General features: G+C 45.2%; 2 protein-coding genes across 8 annotated transcripts in view; both read left to right on the forward strand.

Moving 5' to 3' along the window:
• The first annotated feature begins 3,975 nt into the window (after positions 1-3,975).
• The window catches only part of CCT8 (chaperonin containing TCP1 subunit 8), a 336,809-nt gene continuing 319,841 nt past the window's right edge, over positions 3,976-20,943 (forward strand). For both annotated transcript variants that reach the window (XM_069785266.1, XM_069785268.1), the window contains exon 1: positions 3,976-3,981. The gene's annotated coding sequence lies outside the window, so the exon portion shown is untranslated. The remainder of the gene's footprint in view (positions 3,982-20,943) is intronic.
• The window catches only part of GRIK1 (glutamate ionotropic receptor kainate type subunit 1), a 173,970-nt gene continuing 157,045 nt past the window's right edge, over positions 4,019-20,943 (forward strand). For 3 of the 6 annotated variants that reach the window (XM_069785257.1, XM_069785260.1, XM_069785261.1), the window contains exon 1: positions 4,019-4,298. In XM_069785257.1, the coding sequence (XP_069641358.1) occupies positions 4,157-4,298 (142 nt within the window). In that variant the 5' untranslated portion in view covers positions 4,019-4,156. The remainder of the gene's footprint in view (positions 4,299-20,943) is intronic. The other 3 variants (XM_069785255.1, XM_069785259.1, XM_069785256.1) reach the window with 2 other exon arrangements.

The following is a 20,943-nucleotide window of genomic DNA, read 5'->3' on the forward strand; positions in this document are numbered from 1 at the left end:
GATGGTAGAAGGCTATTGGGAGACAAATGTGGAAAACACAGCCTTCTCAAATAAACGCTAACTGCAGCCTGTGGTCTCAACTCAGTAAGAAAGTAGCTTAGACTGGATAAGGTCTGGTTAAAGTCCTGAGGGCAACACAACACAGCTAAAATTTCTCAGAACTTGACCAAGAAATTGAGAAATTTTCCAGGTTTTCTAGAAACTTCCAGATTTTCCTACACATTTGCATATACTTGACCTTCTGATATTTTGACCACATTGAAACGCAAAACCAGAATTCTGAAATGGATGCAAAATATGAGGGAGGTGGTTTACACCCCCAGACTCAGCCATGAGGCCCTGATATCAGACAAGGTTTTAGCTATTAGCCTCATAGTATTACTTAAACTGCAAATTGCATAATAATTGCACATTATATCTAACTGGAATTTGATGTTGTGAAACAAGACTAAAGACTCCAAATTCCCGTGTAAAGGACTTTGTGTTACTATTTGTAATATTAATGTGCTATATGATAAGAACAGACTTTGATTACACACACTACCTTTCATTCTCAAGGTATTTCAACACATCTTACTAATAAATTCATCTAAATATTGGCAATGCAGTGACTGAGTAAGCAAACGTGGCAGCCAGTATAAGCTGAACAACAGCTCACATGTTAAGGCTCTGGGCATTCAAACCTGCTTAACTGGGAGAAAAAAGATTGGCAAGAGACCTGGGCTTTTTCCATACTCTTTCTGAATGAATTCCAAAAGGAGATTAAAGATTCGAGAATATCGATAACTGGAGACCAGCAAGATGAACTGCATTGAGACTTCTCATTTTAAAATATCAGCCAGAAATAAACCACCACTCCCTATAAAGCATGCCATGATTTTGTGGGATAAATTTTACTGGGTGATTTACTATGTTGCAAACAACAAAAGAGCCATATGGATTAGTGCTTATTGTAAAATTAGAAACCTGGAAGATACTTCCAGGGAAATTTCAGTCAGTTTAAAACTTTTTCTGTCCTTTTGTGCTTCAAAATGATCACTTTCTAATTAAAAAACTTTTTTTTTTTTAAACTATTTTGAGAAGAGGAAATGTTTTAAATCTCAAAGTGTGCAGTTTAAAAACCTTCTCCTTCTCCCCCAGTTTTCCTGTGAAGAATTATGAAAACACAACCTTCCACTTCATGTCTGCTCTGACCAATACAGGACACAGGGGTCATATACACAAATAAAACCAGAAAAACTGGGCAAAAAAGATCTTTCACAATAGCAAAAGGACTATTTTTCATTTTAAAATTTGGCCAGTCTTTGCGGCATTAGAGCCAATTTCAATTTTTCCATAACTGTTTGTAGTTTTTTAAAAGCCATTGTTCTTTATGTACGGAGCTGTGGAATACAACTTAGGTAACACTTAGCTACACCCTGGAGCAGAAGCTAGTACCTCTTTCAAGTTTCCTATGCGCCACTCCTGCCACAAGGGGTTAGCAGAGTTTGAGCTGTTCAGGTTTCTACTACTGGTAGCAAGTGTCCACAGACCTCTGCCACCCTCTTGCAGTCACTACTGAGCTCTTAGTTCTCCCATTCTGTTCAGTCCATGTTCTTAAGGGCTTCAAAGAAGCAGAAGACTAAACCCAGTGGTATTTTCAAAAGCATATAGTTCTGGTCAACTTCTTATCTAGCTGAAACGAACGCTGAGGCGTCTTCGACTTTTGCAGGAGCCCATTTACACCGAGGACAAGTGGTTCTGAAAGTATCAGTAGGTGTATTTTCCTGATGAAATGTTTTCCTTTTTTTCCTTCAAAATAGTACTATTTCTCAGTCAGGTGGAACTAACATGACTTCCCTTTGGAAACCAGTATTTGCTGGTTTACCACTGTTATTTGCCATGCCAGCGTGACTGTGAAAATGAAACTTGCCAGCCCAGTCAGAGCTACTTCTGCTGCAGTTTTGTACAGTGGATGAACGTGTACCTGAAGGGTAGCTGTTATTAGCCATTGCTTGGTGGCTGAGATTTTCCCGGATTAGGAGATGTACGCCTTCTCTCACATACAGCGATTTGAAAGGCAATGACAGATCATAAAATTGTGCCAAAGTTACCGACCCATTCAGTCCATTCCAGGGTGGCCTGACAGATTCCTTTTCTGCCTCCTACACGAGAGCGTATGCTGTCATTATTGACCACGCGAGTGATTTAATGTAATTGTCACCTTTAGCCGGTGTGATGTGTGTGAGACAGGCGAGGAGGGTGCAGGCTAAGCCTGTCTGTCACCCTCTGTTAGGGGACATGCCGCAGGAGCAGGAGGTGGGGGTGGCTGGTCACGCAGAGCTGTGGAAGGGGGCGCGGGGCCGGAGCAGCGATGCCGACAACTGCGGCGGACACACGGAGCTGCGGGGCAGCGGTGGCCCCAGAGGAGGCATGAGCTGAGCTACGGGCTGGCACCGTGGCAGGGAGCGGGAGACGAGGCATGAAAGCTAACGGGAAAGGTAGCTGCCTCACCCTGGGGGCTGGCGAGGAGGTTGTGCCTGCCGGTGGATTTAGCTCTGCTCCTAAGGAAAGCATGTCTCGGAGGTAAACGAACAAAATATAAACAGCGTGGGCAAAAGTTCTCTGAGATGCATGTAAAACGTGCCGTAAGAAATGTAGACTGGGGCACTAACTAGTAACCCGGCTGGGATTCTCGTTGGTGAGAACTCCTCAACATCCTGAGCTGCTCTGTAAACAGCAGAGGCAGGCTTTTCAGGAAACATTGAGACTGACTGGGAGATGTAGCGTAGATGCCTGCATTTCCATTGCACTACAGCATGGGCTGCAACTGCTCCGAGGAGTTAATTTCTGGAACAATAGTTAGACTGGAGAGGAATACAAAATAAACAAATTTAAATTATTTCGATTTTGGATCTCAGCTATGCAATTTTAGTTCTGTTGCTAGGTGGGAGTCATTCTCCTATTATGTTTTTTCTTTTCTCAGATCAGCTCAGGACCCATATGTTTACTTTATAGTGAAGCATTTTGAGTTTCCCTGAACCTTTAAAACTGAGATTTTAAAAATAATTTGACAACATCAAGTCACAGGGAAAAAGCGATCAGCTGGCCAAGTCAAGGATGGGGAGTGTTATGGTCCCTGTGCCCAACGGTGCAAAACTGGCCTTAAGTCTTCATCACTTGAACTTTGTGAACTCCTGATCCCAGGTGAGCAGCCCCGCGGTCCCCCTGCTGAGGGTCCTGCCACATCTGGCGAGATGCACCGTGGGGACACGTCCCCTGTCCCTCACCGGGTTGCAGAGGTCCAGGGTAGCAAACACATTGCAGGAAGTGCTGCCTGCCTTCCACCTTGTCCCCACGGGTGTCCCTCAGCCTCCAGATATTGGGCACTATCGCCTTATTCCATGCCTGGCCCCCCAGCAGGGAGCTGCGCACACACAGCCCCCCCCCCCCCCCCAGCTTCGCCTCTCGTCTGTATTTCGACCCCCCTTACAACCAGGAGGTAAAAAAGCAGAAGTTGTGGGGCTGATGCGCACGGGGCGGGGGTCTTGTGTGGGAAAGCTTCGCCCAGGCCAAAGAGGGGCCTCCAGCCTCGCGGGGAGAGACCCGCGGGGGCCGGAACAGCACCTAGCACAACGCGGGGCCCGTGGGCCGGCGGGACCGGCGGCGGGGAGCATCGCTGTCCCTGCCCCTGCCCCTGCCCCTGCCCCTGCCCCTGCCCCTGCCCCTGCCCCGGCCCCTGCCCCCGCCCAGCGCGGGGAACGGCAGGACAGTTTCGCGTCCTTGCGTGCGTGCGTGCGTATGTGTGTGTGTGTGCGGGTGTCTCCCCCTGTGCGTGGTGCCCCGCCACGCCGCCCGTCCCGCTCGGCCCCCGCAGCCGCCTCGCCCCGCCCGGGGCCGCCCCGCGGGAGGAGCCGCCCCCTCCCGTCCCCTCCCTCCCCTCCCGCCGGCGGCCGCGGCGGGGGGCGAGGGCAGCGGGGCCGCGGGCGGCGGCGCAGCGCGGCAGCGGCGGCGGCGGCGGCGGCGGCGGCGGCGGCGGGAGCGCGGGCGGCGGGCGCGGAGCCCCCGCGCCATGGGCGGGCGGCGCGGAGCGGCGGCGCGCAGCCGGCCCCGCCGGGGGTAGCCGCCCGCGCCCCGCACCCGCGGAGCCCGGCATGAACTGAGGCGGGCGCGGAGGATGGCGAGCGCCCTCGGCCCGCGGTGGCCCCTGCGCCCGGCGCCGGGCGGCGGCGGCGGCAGCGGCGGCGGGGGGCTCCTCTTCGTGCTGCTCTGCGCCTCGGCCGGCCTGCCCCGGAGCGGCCAGCAAGTGCTGCGGATCGGTGAGTGCCGCCCGCGGGCCCTGCGCGCTCCGCTCCGCTCCGCGGGCGCCGCCGGGGGCTTCTCGCTCCGGGTCTCTCCCCCTCCCTGCTGCCCCGGGCGCTGCGCGGGGGCTGGCTTGTGCCGGGGCGGCGGGACCCGCGCACCTCCCGCGGGGAGCCGCCGCGCCGGGGCTTGGGGCTGCGGGCGACGTCGGCTGGGCTGCCCCCTCCCCGCCTCCCCGGCCCGTGGCTTTCCTCGGCGGGGCTTTCTCCCGGGGAGCGGGGCGCAGCCCGCCCCGTTCGCTCCGCTGCCGGGCTCTGCGGGGCTCCGCGGGTGACGCTCCCGAAAGTTTGCTCCGGTGCGCGGCGGCGGGACGCGGGGAAGTTGGGTGCGGGGATGCCGGCGGAGCGGGGCCGGGGAACGGAGCCGGGGCCGGGGACCAGGGATGGAGCCGGGGCCGGGGGCCGGGGCCGTGGCCGGGGCGAGCATCCCGGTAGCCGGCCGGGGCTGGCCGCGGGCGAGGAGGGTGTCACCCGGCCGGCCACCCACCCACCGCCGAAGCGCTCCGCGGCGGCGGGTGTAAAGTGCGCCGGAGCCCGGCCGAACACCGCTGTCCCCGCCGCGCCGGGGCGGCCGCAGGAATGGTTCGGTGACCTTAAAACGCGTGCCGAAAAGTGCTGAGCTTCCCTGGGTCGGACCGGAGAGCAAGCAGCCGTAGCATGCGAAGGGTGACCTTTTAGGATGGGGGATGTGTTTGCCCCCCTTCGACCTCGGCCGCGGCCCCTGGGCTGGGGGCAGCTCCCCCAGCGCTGTACGTACGTGTAGCCCCAGAAAACAGGAATTTATTTTTGAGCAGAAAACTCTGCACCATGGAAACGGGGCTCAGTTCACAGGAAGCCTCTCTCCCTACAGTGGGTTTCTTGTGTCAGTCAAGTGAGACGGTGAATACAAAGTATCAAAAGAGTTAGGGGTTAGGAACAACTGTGGAAAAGACGTAGGCAGAATCTGTCACACTTCTGTTTCTCTGCCTATCCCTCTTTTGCTTGACAAACACTGAACTTGAAGCAAAAAAAGAGAAGAGAAGCTGTTTATGCCACCCGGGGAGATGCATTCCTAAAGGCATGTTCCTGTATGGAGTAAAAGATTGATGCCTCTTGACCTGGCAAGCGTTAAGCCCGCTCCGCCTTCCTCACACGAGTGCTCCTTTAAACACCGAGTGGAAGGCTCCTCGTATGCCTAGAGAGCAAAGGACCCGATAACTGAAACATTTAAATAAATTAAGGGGTGCGGTCCTCAAAGTGCTGAGCAAAGGCGAGGGAGGGGGGAAGAAAAGCTGAAAGGCACTCGGCACCTTGCAGCTGAAAATCTATAATAAATTCACAACTGTCCATATTCAGTGTCTGCTCACTTTTTCCTCATGGGATGGGTGAAGTTTGCTGTTTCTCTGCTCACCACCGCCACAGTGTAGCTGTGCCCCGTTTGGAGCCCAGGGCAATGTCTGTGCACATGCACAGAGCACATGAAACACAGAGCTTTGTGCTCTCGCAGGTGGGTAAATTCAGGGCCAACGAAACTTGTGGAAGAAAGTAAACCACGTTCAAACAACTTAGCCACATGCTACAGCAGGATGCTTTGAAAATACACAAGCATCATCACTGCTACTAGGCAGCCTTAACTTGCTTAGCTCTAATGGGAATAGCCTCCAAAGGGAAAAAGGAGCATGCCAGAGTTTAAAGGGAAATATATTTCCTCAAAAGTAGTCTAAGTGCTTAGCTCTGTGCAGGATGAAACCTCGGCTTCATCCGAGGCATCATCCAGCTGGCATCAGCATTGCAGGGACCCAGGCAGAGATTTAGGGTACGCACTCCTCCCTCTGCCAACCTCCCCATTGCATAACTTGCTTTGCTGCTTCTGTTTGGTCTAGCGAGGAGGCTCCCAGGCAGTTGCCCACGTTGCTTTTCCCTAAAATTGCTCTGCGTGGTTTGTAGAATCTCTGCTGCAAGATCTGTGTGTCTCTCTGGTTTGGATTCACTCCATCAGTGCGTGCAGTGATGGTACCCTAATACTGATTCGACTCTGTTACTTCCACTACAATATAAACAATGATAAGCGTGACAAACTGCTCAGCTTTCAGTCGCAGCAACTAAATACACATCCAAAGAGATGCTGCCGGAGAATAAATGCTCCTTGTGTGTTACATGGTTGTGAATGCATAAAATATTAAATGTATTCTTATTGCTATAGTTATCCTGCCTATAAAGTAATGATGTTATAAAATATTAATCCTTCACATCCGTTAAGAGCAGCAAGTTTCTCTGTGGAATTTGTCACTCTTAGAGATGACAAACAGAAGTAATGGCAATAACTCCTCCAACACTCTTTGTCATAACATAATAAAATCATCCGGAAGCATTTCTGACAGTGAAGAAAATGCTACTAAGCCATCAGATTTTCTTCTGCAGGTTTTAGTTAATTAAGGAAAGGAAAGCACTGCTATACAATGGTGCAGCAGTGTGCACCTGAATTAATACACTAGTAGTTTAATTGCATTTTCCACTGTTAGGGAGCTTTTGGATTTATTTTTTATTTTTCTAGCTTATAATACAAATTAATGGATTCTCTTGTTGGTATTTAATTAGTTGAGAAAGGACATGCGAGCGATAGAAATTCTAGCTATTTCTCAGCATCTAGCTAATGACTACTTTTCTAGCCCTCTAAACAGGAAAATGAGAGATGGCAATATGACTGGTAAAACTAACTCATTAAGATAAAAATAATGGATTTTGAGATAAGATACAGTTTTCAGTTTCAGGTAATACAATACTTAAATTTTAGTGTCTTACTGAGTATTTCTTTCACGTTCATGTTAAAAAGCTTTTCCCTTGATATATGAACTAATAGAGCTGTCCAAGGAAATACCATCTTTATCTACACGTAACCCACTAGACTATATTATATAAAGGTATATTTAAAGTTCATGACCCTAATATTTTTGATTTAATACCAAGGAAGTTCTAGTTTTTACACTGAGTCAACCTAACCTCCTTATTTATCCTACTTGTACCACTTGTGTAAAATAAATGAACTCAAATAATAGAAGGAAGAATATAAGTTAAGGCAAGCAGGTGCTAAGTTGCAGAAACTGCTTCCAAAGCACTGAAAAACTCAGCAGCAACAAATTTATTCGTTAATACTGGATGCAGAGCTTTCTCATTTCTTACTGTATGTCCTTAAGGCCATTACAACTTCTGACTAGGTTATAAGAATATACTTCAGTGATATTACATGAAAATTTATAAATGGTAGTCATTCAAGCTACACTCCGGATTAGAATTAACCAATAGTTAAGAAACTATGCAAGTTATTAACATATCACTGGAGTTAATTAAAAAGAGAATGTGGCAGTTTTCAACAAGTACCTGTAGGAAGTTATACTTGGATGAATCTTGGAATTAATCTCTAAAATGAACAACTCCTGCAAATGAGCAAATGAGTAATTTTTAGGTTTCACGGAAATTGCTTTAGGTGATGAAATAGATACCCTTCAGTTCATACCAGAAGTAATTTTCAGTAATTTGTGTGTTTCTGTAGTTAAGTGGAATATTTAAGTACAGGGTCATACTCTGCAGTGATTTATTCCTTACTTAAGAAAAATTCCCAATGGTTTAGTGAATTGTGTTTTCAAATATGCAGGATTAGGCCCATAATATTTCTCTCCAATTGAGAAATACAGATTTAAAACAGACACACATATATCAACCTAACCGGCAAAATATTATTTTCTAATAAGTTGAAAATTTCAATATAGATTTCAAAATACATGTCTATATTTCCCCAAGCAGGGCTAGAGCTGTGAGGTTTTTTTCCTGCATGATATTACCATTCCCACTCTGTGAGAATGATAAAGACAAAAACCTAATTCATTTCGCTGCAAATTTGCTACTTTTTGTCAACTCTTTTTGAGATTTTTTTTTTGTGAAGGGAATGATATTAATACAATTCGATTTCATTAGTGTGGCATGGCGAAAAATGTGTTTCAAAAGTCTCTATCATGTTTGCGCATTAAAAAATGTTAATTTTCAAAAGTATTTCTTACTAGGTGTCTACAAGTTACTCTATTCCATAATATTGTAGGAAGTGGGTCTGCATTTTCTATCATTAGATGATGAAGCATTAACTACATTTTTTTCACCAGATCCTGAATGTTGTGGCTTATCATTTCACTGTAATACAATTTGCATAAATTTCCTCATTCTACGCTTAACAGAAAACTATTTCACTACAAATATTTCTAAAGGATTGCTACCAAAAGGCCCAAACATTAATTTTCATGCATCTCCCTCCTCATTGGGTTTGACAGCACTTTACAAGTGTGAGACTGCAACGTTTGGCTTGTATGCTTTACATGGTTAATCAAGTTAAAAATACCCTATAAAAGGCAGATGAAAAGTGTATTGCCAGCACCTTAGCAGGGCACTCCAGCAAGTCTATACTTGTGCAGTGAAAGATCAGTGGAGCTGAGTGGCCTCAATGCATATAGGGAGCTCAGGGAAAACACTTGACACTGTAATGACCTGCATGGTTTTACCCTAAATCATTAAAATCCAAATCTCATCAGTGATTTCTTTGTGTTCTGCCATTTAGGCTTGATGATGCAGAGGGGTGGATTACTTCAGGTTCCATACCATTTTATTTCCAGGCTTTTATACCGTGGAAGGCATTTGCTCTACTGGGTTGCTCCATTGGGGAATATTAAAAAGTCGTGAAGCTGGCTCTCAGCTGATGTAAATGGGTATCCTTTTACTGAACTCAAGGGAGCTATGCCGGTTTAAATTGCCTGAAGAGCTGCCTGGACACACTTAATGTATTGAGAATGATGAAACTGTTGTAATTCCCCTGACTGATCTATCTACTTACCACCCTTCCTAATGATGGGTAGGGTCCAACAAAATCAGGTCCTGTGCATCTTTAGCTCTTGTTTTACGCAAGTGCACTCTACAGAGCACTTCTGGAGCTTGCTCCCGAGGCTGAGCAATGGTGGTCATGGAGTGCATGAAGCTTGCCAGCGTTGCGGTGACACGCCGCGCTGTCAGCTCTTGGTGCCTCAGTAAGGGTGTTCGCCGAGTGGCTGTGCGGTGGCCAGGACATCCTTATTGCTGGGGCGGTGTAAAGTGCTGCTCAGGATTTGAAGAAACTATAGAGGAGACCTTCACTTTCCAGAAAATGGGTGGTTTGCATCTCTGTTGTCAGAATATACCTGCATCCTAAATATCTGCTTTAGCATGAAATAGATGAGCTGTAAAAGTGCATGATAGTCTTCAAATAGTCCATAATACTGTGGCTTGATGATTATGCAGCAGGCAGCCAGCCACTCAGGGCTGTATTAACAGAAACACTGAGCTTGACTTGCTTCTGTCCTGGACCACTTTCAGTAAAGGTTGGTGGCGAGCAACAAAGAAAGGGTCCTGAGACCAGAAAATGAACACTGAGGAAGCAAGGCTGGATTTGCCTAGCTTGGACCAGAGCTAGAATGGTTTAGATAGTACCAAGGGAGATTAAAATGTTTAAAAAATACATCGTGGAGATATGTTAGTCCTGCGTTTCACATCTTGAAAGATATGTAGTTAACTATGGCAAATTTCACATAGCTATCTTGGTAAAAAGTCAAGTGGGTTATAGGAAAATGAAATGGAAGACAAGCCGGGGTATCGATGTCTGTGCTGTAGTATTTTATTATTTTCTCTTAACTTATGCAAGGTGTATCCTAATGTGCCCCTGCGCAAAATAGGTCCATAGTGCTGCAGTGAGCTCCAGGTGGGCAGATAAATAGGACATTCTGCTGTGGTTCACCAAGGCTTCAAATGCATTTATGTAACACATGTGCATCAGTTCAGACAGTTAAGATTTTGGTAAAATACAGGATGAAATCTTCAAAACAATGAAATGGATGAAATTTTGCCAAAGGGTAAGAATTTCTTGTCAACTATTTTGTTTACGCAAAATAGTTGATACTTAACCTAGTACTTTTTCAATTAACAATTTATTGCAGAGTACAGTGATCACTGCAGGAGGAACAATCCTTATAACTAAAATAAAACTAAATTTCTCTGAATTTCATTTCTTGCTTAATAGTCTATTTGTAGTGTTCAGGTGTAATAATTTTTTAAAAATTCCTGTGACTTTCCCGTAACACCTAATTTTACTTAATCAGAGGGCATTTGCCTCAACATCAGTTCTTGCTGTAACTATAAGCTCCTCCATATGGCTCTGTCTTTGCTTAACATTTTCCATTCAGACCGCAAGTACAATCTCAATACTTTTTTTTCATTACAGTCTGTTTTGTATATCCTGGTCAGTAATAAAGCTTAAATCCTGCCCCCCTCCCCAATATTTTAAACAACTGCCTCTAATCCTCTTTTCTCAGAAAGGCTTGATTTGACCAACTAGACTATAGATTGTACTGCAGTAAAAAAAAAAAAAAAAAAATCCTATCCAAGAACTGATTAGTTTTACTCCACAGCTTTGGATCTGTAACCTGCCAGCCCAGTATGTCCTAGTTTTTGGTTGACTTTGGATTTTAGTTTGCAGTAATGAATTTATGATTTTGGGAAAGCTTTGCAGTGGGAATGTTACTACCCTTTCCTCTCTCTTTCTCTTTCTGCTGAAGGTGATCCAGTATTATCTAGAAAATGATTAGCTTTCAAATGATGAATTTGCTTTCACTGAGCAAAATAAAAATTCAAAATTAAAACTGTTTCATTATTCCAAATAGGCATCTTTTTCATTTCAGCTAGAGGGCTGATAGAGCTGCTAAAGTATCTTTTTTTTTTTTTTTTGTTCCTCTGACAGTGCAGAAGGTTCCTTATATTATCTTTACATCTTCATCTGTACTGAGGCACTAAATTAGGGTGGCACAAACACTGGGCAATGTGAGTCAGTTATATGGCCCAGCAGTATGGACGAAGAGTTAGAAGTGGTCTCAAAGGCTCAGTTTTGAGCTTCTTTTCTTGGGTCCATCTGTCTCTTTACAATTACACCTTCTAGTTTTTTTTCCTTTGGGCTTTCATACTGCACTACCACAAGTTTAAAAGAGGAGCGTTACAAATTCTGTTAGCATTTAAATTGTTCCCACATTCTGCCATTGAATCTGCACATGCAAACTTGGTCTATTTCAAGGAAAATTGTATTTACAGCACATTGATTCTGGCTGGGGTTCAAGACCAGCCGTCCTTCCATATTGTGAAATGGCATGAAGGTCCTGGTGCAATGCTGAGTAGGTGGAAGTGACAGTCAGAGTACAGAATTACCTCCAGAAATATGAGTTTGTTTTGAGTGAGCAAGTGTACGAAACTCATTGTCCTACCTACATATGAAGGAGCAGCGAAACTTCCCACAGCTGTTATGTCCAAGTGACATTTCTGCTAGAAGCATTACCACAGATGCTGAGGCTTTGCTTTGGCTCTCAGATGGAGAAGGAACAGAGCCCTCCCTGAATTCAGTGGTACACCACTGAAACCTTAAAATCAGTGTGGTTTTGCATGCTCTTCTACAGAGAGAGAAAAAAAAACAACAAACCAAAACCAACAAAAACCCAACACTTTTTTTTTAAAGATCAAGCATGCTAAAATATAGTAAGAGCTAGTCACTACACTGTAAGTAATACAGGCTTTTCAGTTCTAAGTGTTTTGGACAGAATAAGCAGGAAAAAACACTAGTGTATGCTGTGGATCAAAGGGTTTGGAAAAAAATTGCTGTTTTAAAAGAATAACATAAGGTAGCTATAAGAAAAGAAGAAAAAATGTTTGAAGATACAAGTTTATTCTCCCCTTCCCCTGGGATGAGCGATGGAGCAGAGTCCTGCCAGGATGTTTGTATGGCGCTTGCTGCCACTCACTTCTGCTGAAGATCACCTCCTCTTCCCTTCTCTTCCCAGGGAGAGATGTGTCATTAATGTCCTCAGCATGCAAGCCAGATCCCCAAGTGAGTAATTAGGCTTGCCTAATCTGCCACTGCTGTTTCTGCAGTTAATGGCAGTCTGTATGTCAGCCCAACATATCCTAAGTATTACTTTAGTTGCTTACCTCTTTAATGCTAAGTGTTTTCTGCTGCCTGAGAGCTTTGGCCTTCATGGTCCATGAAAGCGCACACAGAAGCCAGTAGGTTTCTAACTCTCTGCTTTCCTGCAGTGAATAGCAAGAGCAACCCACGCATCTGGGCTTACAGCTATGTCTCTAAACAGGTAAATCAAAGGATCCTACTTCTCTTTACAAGCCTTGCCTCTATAGCTTTGCCTAGCTATAGTAACACTACTGTTGTATATTGTAATGCAGTAGAACAATTAAACAGTGAACAACTACTATGAATTGTGCTATCTTTAGGGGAAGCTGGATTATATAAATTGGTTTTAGCATAATTCTGCAAGACAGTACTGAGAAGAAAAGCTGTATGTACTTTTTTATTCTTGGATCATATCATTAGGAGGCAAATCCGTGGAAATCGGTGCTTTTAGGGTCTACCATGTGATGAAAGGTTGTATTGAACTCGTTTCCTTACTGCTTTGTCTCATGTAGTATGAACTCCGTCATATTTTAACAAGAATTGTAATGAATAATAACAACATTGAGATCTTCAGAAGCAGCAGAGCTCAGAGTACTTCACAAAGCACATACAATTAGTTTTATTTTAGAACTGGGGAAGCCAAGGCCAGATAACTGAAGTGTTTTGCTGGCAAAGTTGTGGCAAAGCTGGGAGTGACTCCAGTCTCTCAAGTGCCATCACCCTAGACCTCTGTCCACTGCATCACAACTTTGATATTTTCTTATAGTTTGTATATTAGGTGAAGATTTGCATAGATCCTTTGGAAATCAGTAGTATGAAGTGCTAAGTGTCGCTGCTACAGAGGCCCAAATGTGTTTAACTAAACAATTTATAAGTGGGTGTTTTATGGCCTGAACAGTTTGCACCCGCTTGGAGCTCAGCCCTGGATGTGCAGTGCAAAGCAGACAATGCTGAAGATTTTCCCTGACACTGGAGGATTCTCTGAAGAAGCAGAGCATGTGCCTTCCTCTCCCAATTTGGGTAGTGGCCAAGTATTAGGTGCTGTATCTGACCTTAGCCAGAAGCCCCTCAGAGGCCATCAACATCCATGGCCCTTGGAAGTGCTTTTTCACTGGTCAGATTTCTTCTGAGCATCTTTTCAGCATGGTTTACCATGTCCTCCAGCCTCCAGCTTCGCATCTGCTCGGCAGAATGGTGCTCTGCTGAAGATCATTGTGGTAAATCTTAGCAAGGGATGGACACATTTAGGGTACAGAAGAATTTCAAATTTTTTTGCCCATTTTGGCACTCCCATGGACTGTTCTGCTATGGCACACATGCCCTTTGTAATTATATATATTTTGAATACAGAAACATTTTATTATTTATGCCCTTTCTAGAAGGGTATTATGTACATTGGCAAGGGGGTTAAATGTTTTACTAGGCTGTAACTCCCAGGCAAATACAGTACCTCATGTGAATTGGCCTGACTCGTTCTCTTGCATCATGTTTGTTCTAGCATGTTTCCCTCTTCTCTCCTAAGAAATGGTCTAAGCAGTCGGAAAGAGGCTTTCAGAGCATTGAAGCCATGTGCAGTGATGTAGGCTGTGCTATCAAAACTGTTGAAGTCTTCATCAAATATTCAGGTGTCCTTATAAAATTCTACAGCCATGCTAGCTAGGAATTAACTCTGGCTTCAGGAAGTACACATCTCAGTGCTTACAATCCTTTGCTTTCACTCTCTCAGTTCTCATCCCTGATGAAGATATGGAGAAATGAAAATTAGATTCACTGAGATGTAAACATCCGAAGAAAAAAAAACAACCCAAAATACAACTTTTGCTTTCACAAAAATAACCTTTTCTCTGCTTACATTCAAGAAAAAACACAAGAGAAGCCAAAGCCATTTTAATCCTCCTTCCCGCTGTGCAAACAGCTTTCTCCTAAATGTCCTGGGGGCCCTGTGCCAACTCAGTCATTTCTATAAAGGTTATGAATAGGAAGCTCAGGCCTGATGGAATGTGAAAACTAGTTTACGTGAAATAGTTACTTCATTTTCGAGGAACTGCAAATTAATCTCGATTTCTCTGGAATGGTCCCAAGAGGTTAATCTCAAGACATCTGAGTCCATGTCAAGCTGAGAGGCTCCCTATCAGTAGTCATAGGAGAGGAGGCCAGGTTGCTGCGGCAACAGCGTGACATATGTAAAACTCTGTCTGATTATGGCAGTATCACAGAGAAAGCTGTTTAAAAGTTAGGTCAGGTTTTTTAGCTGTACTATACTTTTCCAGAGACTGTCAGTCACTGTCAGATTGGCCAATGAGTCGAAATGCATGATGAATAACTTCAGCAGTCTCATGTGGATAGTAAGTTAGCTGTCCATGTAAAATAATGTAGTAATAAGCTACTGAGAACTATTAAAGAAACTACTAGTAAGCCACTTAAGAATTCTTCCCTGCAATTTGGAGACAAATAAAATTACAATTTCTGATCAAAATAGTTTCATGTTTTGTTTTTGAATGCTTTTATTTATCTTAGGATTCAGAAAGAGCATAGGAAATGACTTAAAAATCAAACAGATTTTCTTTGATAGTCTGCTGGACTGGGAGATGAATGAGTAAATATCTTGTACAGGGTGCAAGAAAGACATGGAGTCACTCCTGTACTATTTTCCTTTCTGATTGTTCAAATGCATTTTGTATGATAAACTGTGCTCAGGCTAAACAAAATAGCTTTGTTAATAGAATGCTATAACCCCAATTTTTTTTGTCCATACTTAAAAATATTAAATGCAAAAGACTATAGTAAAAGAATGCAGTAAATGAGGCAGAAATCCTGAAGAATAATGTATGTAGTTATGTAACAAAAGATGGGATTTTGAAGTTGCTCGGTCAACATTAGTTTGATATTTCCATCTTCTGGTGTTTCACTTTTTAATCTTACATGTTCATATAAAAAGCTTTTGGTATAATTCTCTATCACCGTGTAAAAACTAATCAGAAACCCCCGGGAATGTTCCCCTCAGGCCCTTATGGGCACAGCAAGGATTGCTAGCGCAATGCAGGATGCAGACCTGTGCCACCCATCACCAGTAGATGTGGCTGTTCTCCCTATGGACCTGGCCCTAGAGAAGGACGAGACACACTTCTGCTGGTGTTTTTCCAGAGGTGTTTGGTGACGGGAAGCTGGCTGACAGCACAGCAAAGGGGCAGCGCAGGCTCCTGGCTCATACTGCTGCAGGCACCAAACCAGGCAAGGGACAGCCTTGTTTCTGCAGCTCTGGGCAACATGTGCAGCGTACAAACGGGTATGGTAGGTACTTACCTGGCCATCGGTAAAAAGCTGTCACTGACTGCATTCACAGCACCAGGCCATCGAATTTTAAGTCCCTGCATGAAGATATTCTGGGTGAAAACATTCTTGGTGAAAAGATTATCAGAATGTTTGTAGTTTGGGAAAAAAAATGCGTTGGTTATTCTCAGGAAAAGCTAAAACCTCCTGTATTCAGTCTGAGACAGCTACAGGGTAGGGGAAACGTTGCTTTAGCTGGCTGATATTTGACAGAGTTATAAGCAGCTAAAGACAATGTTGCGTAGTGGACAATGTCTAGAGTTCTTTCTTATTAACAGCTGCTGCAAGGTCTTACTGACACCGCTTACAAAAGGTGAGGTGGAGCTCCCCTGTGGGAAAGCTCTTTTGCCTTTGCCGGCGTGAAGCACTTTTAGCGCCCAAGTCATCAGCCAGCGTGAGCCTTGCCAGCCTTGTAGGTCTGATCTGGGGGGTCCAAGTTTCAGGTCCGTTGTCTGGTGAAGGATGACGGAAACTCGAGGTACAGTGACAGGGTGGTGGCAGTGCTGACAGCGCTGACAGCGGGGCAGTCTAGCTTGTCTGAAACACGCCCGCTAGGACAAGCCAACACGGGCTGTTCTTCTCCTTACATGTTGCGCAGTGAAGTACTACAGTCTTTACAGTCATGTGCTGTTTCCTTCACTGGAGCTCTGTCTGCTTAAATAAACCCATTAAAGATGGGCATTTGTTCTTCCTTGAACGAGTTTCCATTTGTTTGTCTGCTAATGGCCAAGTAGTGCAGAAAGAAGTACAAGGTTTCCTGCTTCTCCATTCAGAAGCAGTTTGGTGAAGGTCCCCGTGAGGACGCACAGCACTCTTGTCCGTAACACGCGTTCCCTAAGCCCCGTGCAGGGGTCTGGGCAGAGAGGGGGCTTGCTGCAGAGAAAGGCTTAGTATCCAGTGCATATAAGCCAGCATGGGGGTGGCGCTTTGAAAAGAGACGGCTCAGCTTGTGACTCTGCTGAAATTCACTGGGGGTGACTTACCAGCCTGTGATCTGCCGTGAAGCCGTCGCGGTGGTGGTGTCGGGATGACCTCGGCGCTCACCCACAGCTCGCTGCTGCGCTCAAAGCCCCACGGAGCCAAGCGGATGCCATCGAACGCAAAGTTCAACGTGCACGTGACTAAAGATTTTGCCCACAAAGCCAAAGGAGTCCGTGGCTATAAGGAAGCCGAATGTCGATGCAGCTCAATGCATTGAGTGGATTGCTTCTCTGTGCAGGAACCTTTAAGCTCCCCAGCCTTGCCCCCTCTGTTTCTGCTTCCCCTCTCTCTGAGCGTGGAGATCCTCAGCTCATCCGGCCACGTGCTCTGGCGTACAATTCAATTCTGCCACCAAGGCCACTTTCAGAATTTCGATGTAGAAATGATGTCTTTCTTCTTGCTATCTCTGATCCAACAACTTGTACACAAAAAGCTTTTTATTCTTCCGAAGCTGCTTCCTTTCAACTATGCCAAACCACCCCAGAAACTTATCAGTGGGGCACCGCAGCTGAAGTCTAATATGAGCTGATGCTTTTTGAACTGTAACTATCTTGAAAATTTTCATTTCACGTCCAAATTGTTTACTTATCTGCTAGAAACATACGTTAAGAGAAGTTAAGGCTCTGTTGCCCAAGGTGCATTTTAATACAGGGGAAGAACTGCTTCAGATATTTCACATTACATCTTCTAGCTTTATCTGGTGCTGTAAATTATAAAGCTGCTCCATTGAACTGAATGAAGATTAAATTTTTGAACACTGTTTTCTGAAGAATGCAGATTTTTCTCTTTGAAATGAAGAATCTGTCCTGCATCAGTGTGGTTCCCTGCATACTTTGCTGCCCAAGCCTCTCTTTTTTCTATTAGGGTGCCAGGCTGTTCGCTGGGGACCACATCCTGTCGTTGATCCACGTACTGACATTAAAAAGCATCTGCAGATGGGGTGAGTGTGGGATGTGCCCTGAACAGCAAGTGGTCTGGGAAACTGTAATCCTTGTGCTGTCATCTTGAAATCAGAGCTGTCGTGAAGGAAAACTAGTAAGAAACATTTATCTCCTCATCTGCGTAGACCTTCTCCTGTAGATGCCCGATGTATGTATGATACACGGATGTGTTTTAAAAAAACAGTTGCTTGCAGTATCCAAGTGAAATACTTATGCACTGCTGTTTTACTCAGATGCATGCTTCTGTCAGGCTGAATTCCTGGCTTCCAGCCCTCTTCTCTTAGCTCTCCCAATGTGGGGAGATGTCATCCGTGTTTGTTTCCTTCTGTGCCTGACACAGGCCCCTGGGAGGAAGCTGAGTGGGTGCCTCCTTTAAAGCAACATAGTACCAATAGGATTGAGCGTTGCAAACAGTTCTGTTGCCTCTGTATAAAAGGATTAATTTAGTCCCGTTTCCTCTTATGAATTGTCTCCCACATATGCACACATGCACACAAAAGCCAGACACTACAGCTGCCCCAAACGCTGCTTGCTCAAAATTGCAACACGACTATCTGGTGCAGATGCTTCACAGGGCCGGAGGATAACCAACGTGGGAAGAGCACCAGCGCGGAGGTTCCCCACGGCCTCTTCTCTGTGTGGTCCTCATCACATTCATGGGGGGAGCAAAGGGGGAGACACGGTAGCATGGCACCTCATCTCCTCCCCCGTGGCAGCTCCCCTCCCCTTCCTTCAGGAGCAGTGCATGGAGGAGCAACAGCATCTCCTTTGCGCTGAAGAGAAAGCAGTGCTGGCAAGCATGCCTGGCACTGCTGCAGGCAGCATTTTTCTGGGTGAGTGGGTCGAGGCTACATCCACCCTGTCAGGTTCTCCATCAGCAGAGACACTTGGGGCGTGCAGCATACGTCTCCGCCTTTTCAGGAGCGCTGGGGTTAGCACAAAATCAGAGGAAGGGAAAGAAAATGTTTTCTACTAATTAGATGGCTATATACTTTATGCCCTCTGGTTCTTTGCTTTAAATGGGAATGTTTCTGTGTGTAAGCAGATTACTTCTGTGTTAATCAGGGTGTTTCATAGCCTACTTTATGTAGGCAAAAGTTAGTCCAGTTTTCCATAGTGTATTGAAATACTTTACACAGCAAGATAATGAGAAAGGGGTGATGAGGGAAAAGATAATTGTTCTTTATAAATCCAGAAAATTAATATGACAACTACTGTTTTAAGGTGACTTGTGTACTGATTTATTTCCACAAGTCCATAAGCAAAAGGATGATGAGATCCCACCTTTTCTTCCTGCTCATAAAGGTAATTTCAGGAAGCCGTTATATGAACCTTTGTCCTGCTAGATTGTTGTTATGCATTGTCGGTGACAGGTGAATCTTGTTTCTGGGCAGCTGTACTTGTCCTTAGCATTTTCCCTCTTTTCTGAAACTTCATCAGTCAGTCTTGATCTGTTTTCTGGGTTACGTATTGCTTTACAAGTATCATGTGCAAGAAGAGAAAAACTTCAGAAATAATGCTTATGACTTACTGAAACTGCTCCCAGAAACAAACACGAGACGCTGCCCGGCAGTGAGGAGTGAGGGAAAAAGCGTGAGAAACAGCCTTGTGAGCACCGAGGGAGAGCAGGAGGAGGGGAGGACGTGCTCTGTGTGGCTGGGCAGGGATCCCCTGCAGCCCCTGGAGAGACCACGCTGGAGCAGGTACCCACACTGCAGCTGTGGAGGCCCCCAGGCTCGAGCAGGTGGATATGCCCTGAAGGAACTGTGGCCCATGGACAGCCTACGCTAGAGCAGGTTTATCCTGGAGGAGTGCAGCATGGAGAGGACCCATGCTGAAGCAGGGCAAAAATGTGAGGAGGAAGGAGCGGCAGAGAGGAGCTGCTATGGAATGACCTCAGCCCCCCACTCCCCATCACCTCCGTACCGCTCAGGAGGGAGGAGGTAGAGGAGTTGGGACTGAAAGAGCGAAGTTGAGCCTGGGGTAAGGGGGAAAGGTGGCACTTTAATTTGTTTCTCACTATCCAAATCTATTTTCATTGGCAAGAAATTAATTTTCCCCAAGTTGAGTCTCTTTTGCCCATGACAGTAATTGTTAAGCAATCCCCCTGCCTTTACCTTGACCCATGAGCTTTTTCATCTTAATTTTCTCCCGCTCTCCTGTTGAGGAGGGGGAGTGAGAGGGCGTCTGGATGGACATCTGGCAGCCAGCCAAGGTCAACCCACCACAGCTAGAATGTGGAAAAATTGAGAAGTATTATTTACCTGGCATTTATATTGGAATTGCTCTTTTTTAGCAACTTCTAGTAAGAATAGTGTGAGGCTATGTCCTCGTGTCAGCTGGGATAGAGTTAATTTTCTTTCTAGCAGCTGGTATAGTGCTATGTTTTAGGCTCAGTATGAGAAGAATGTTGATAACACACTGATGTTTTCAGTTGTTGCTAAGTAGTGTTTAGACTAAGAAGTCGAGGATTTTTCAGCTTCTCATGCCCAGCCAGCGAGAAGGCTGGAGGGGCACAAGAAGCTGGGAGGGGACACGGCCAGGACAGCTGACCCAAACTGGCCAAAGGGGTATTCCATACCGTGTGACATCATGCCCAGTATATAAACTGGGGGCAGTTGGCCTGGGGGTTGGATCACTGCTCAGGAACTAACTGGGCATCTGTTGGTAACTAGTTGCATTGTGCATCACTTGCTTTGTATATGCCAATTCTTTTATTATTATTATTATTATTATTATTGTCATTTTTATTATTATCATTATTATTATTTTCTTCCTTTTTGTCCTATTAAACTGTCTTTATCTCAACCCATAACTTTCACTTTTTTTCCCTCTGCTTCTCTCTCCCATCCCACTGCGTGGGGGGGTGGGAGTAATTGAGAGCTGCGTGATGCTTAGCTGGGGTTAAACCACAACAAGCTACTTCTCTCCAATGGCTTTTAACTGCTGTTGTAAGGGCTGGAGTTTCTCAGGTGGGAGACTGAGCTGCTCAGTGATACCAGCTGACTGTGCATTTGCACAGTAAGAAACAGAATTTTAAAATAATTTAAATAACTAAGGTAGTTTAGAAGATGCATAGCAAACTTTGCTGGGGAGCTTTAATTCATGCTAGAATTCCTGGCTTTTATATTTACAACTCAGCTATTTGCCATACCAAGAGCATATTTTATTACAATTCTTAGAATGATGCAATGATTAATGGTATTTTATAATGAAGTAATATGGATGTAAATTTATATTAGTAAACTCTCTTCATTGATTACTTGACCCAGAATTCCAAATGCACAGGAAAAACCTGAACGAAATGTAGTTATTGCTCATGCCAAATTGTCAGTTTTTGTATCTTGTTATCAAT

This window comes from Haliaeetus albicilla, chromosome 6 (assembly GCF_947461875.1).
Source record: "Haliaeetus albicilla chromosome 6, bHalAlb1.1, whole genome shotgun sequence".
Classification (NCBI taxonomy): domain Eukaryota; kingdom Metazoa; phylum Chordata; class Aves; order Accipitriformes; family Accipitridae; genus Haliaeetus; species Haliaeetus albicilla.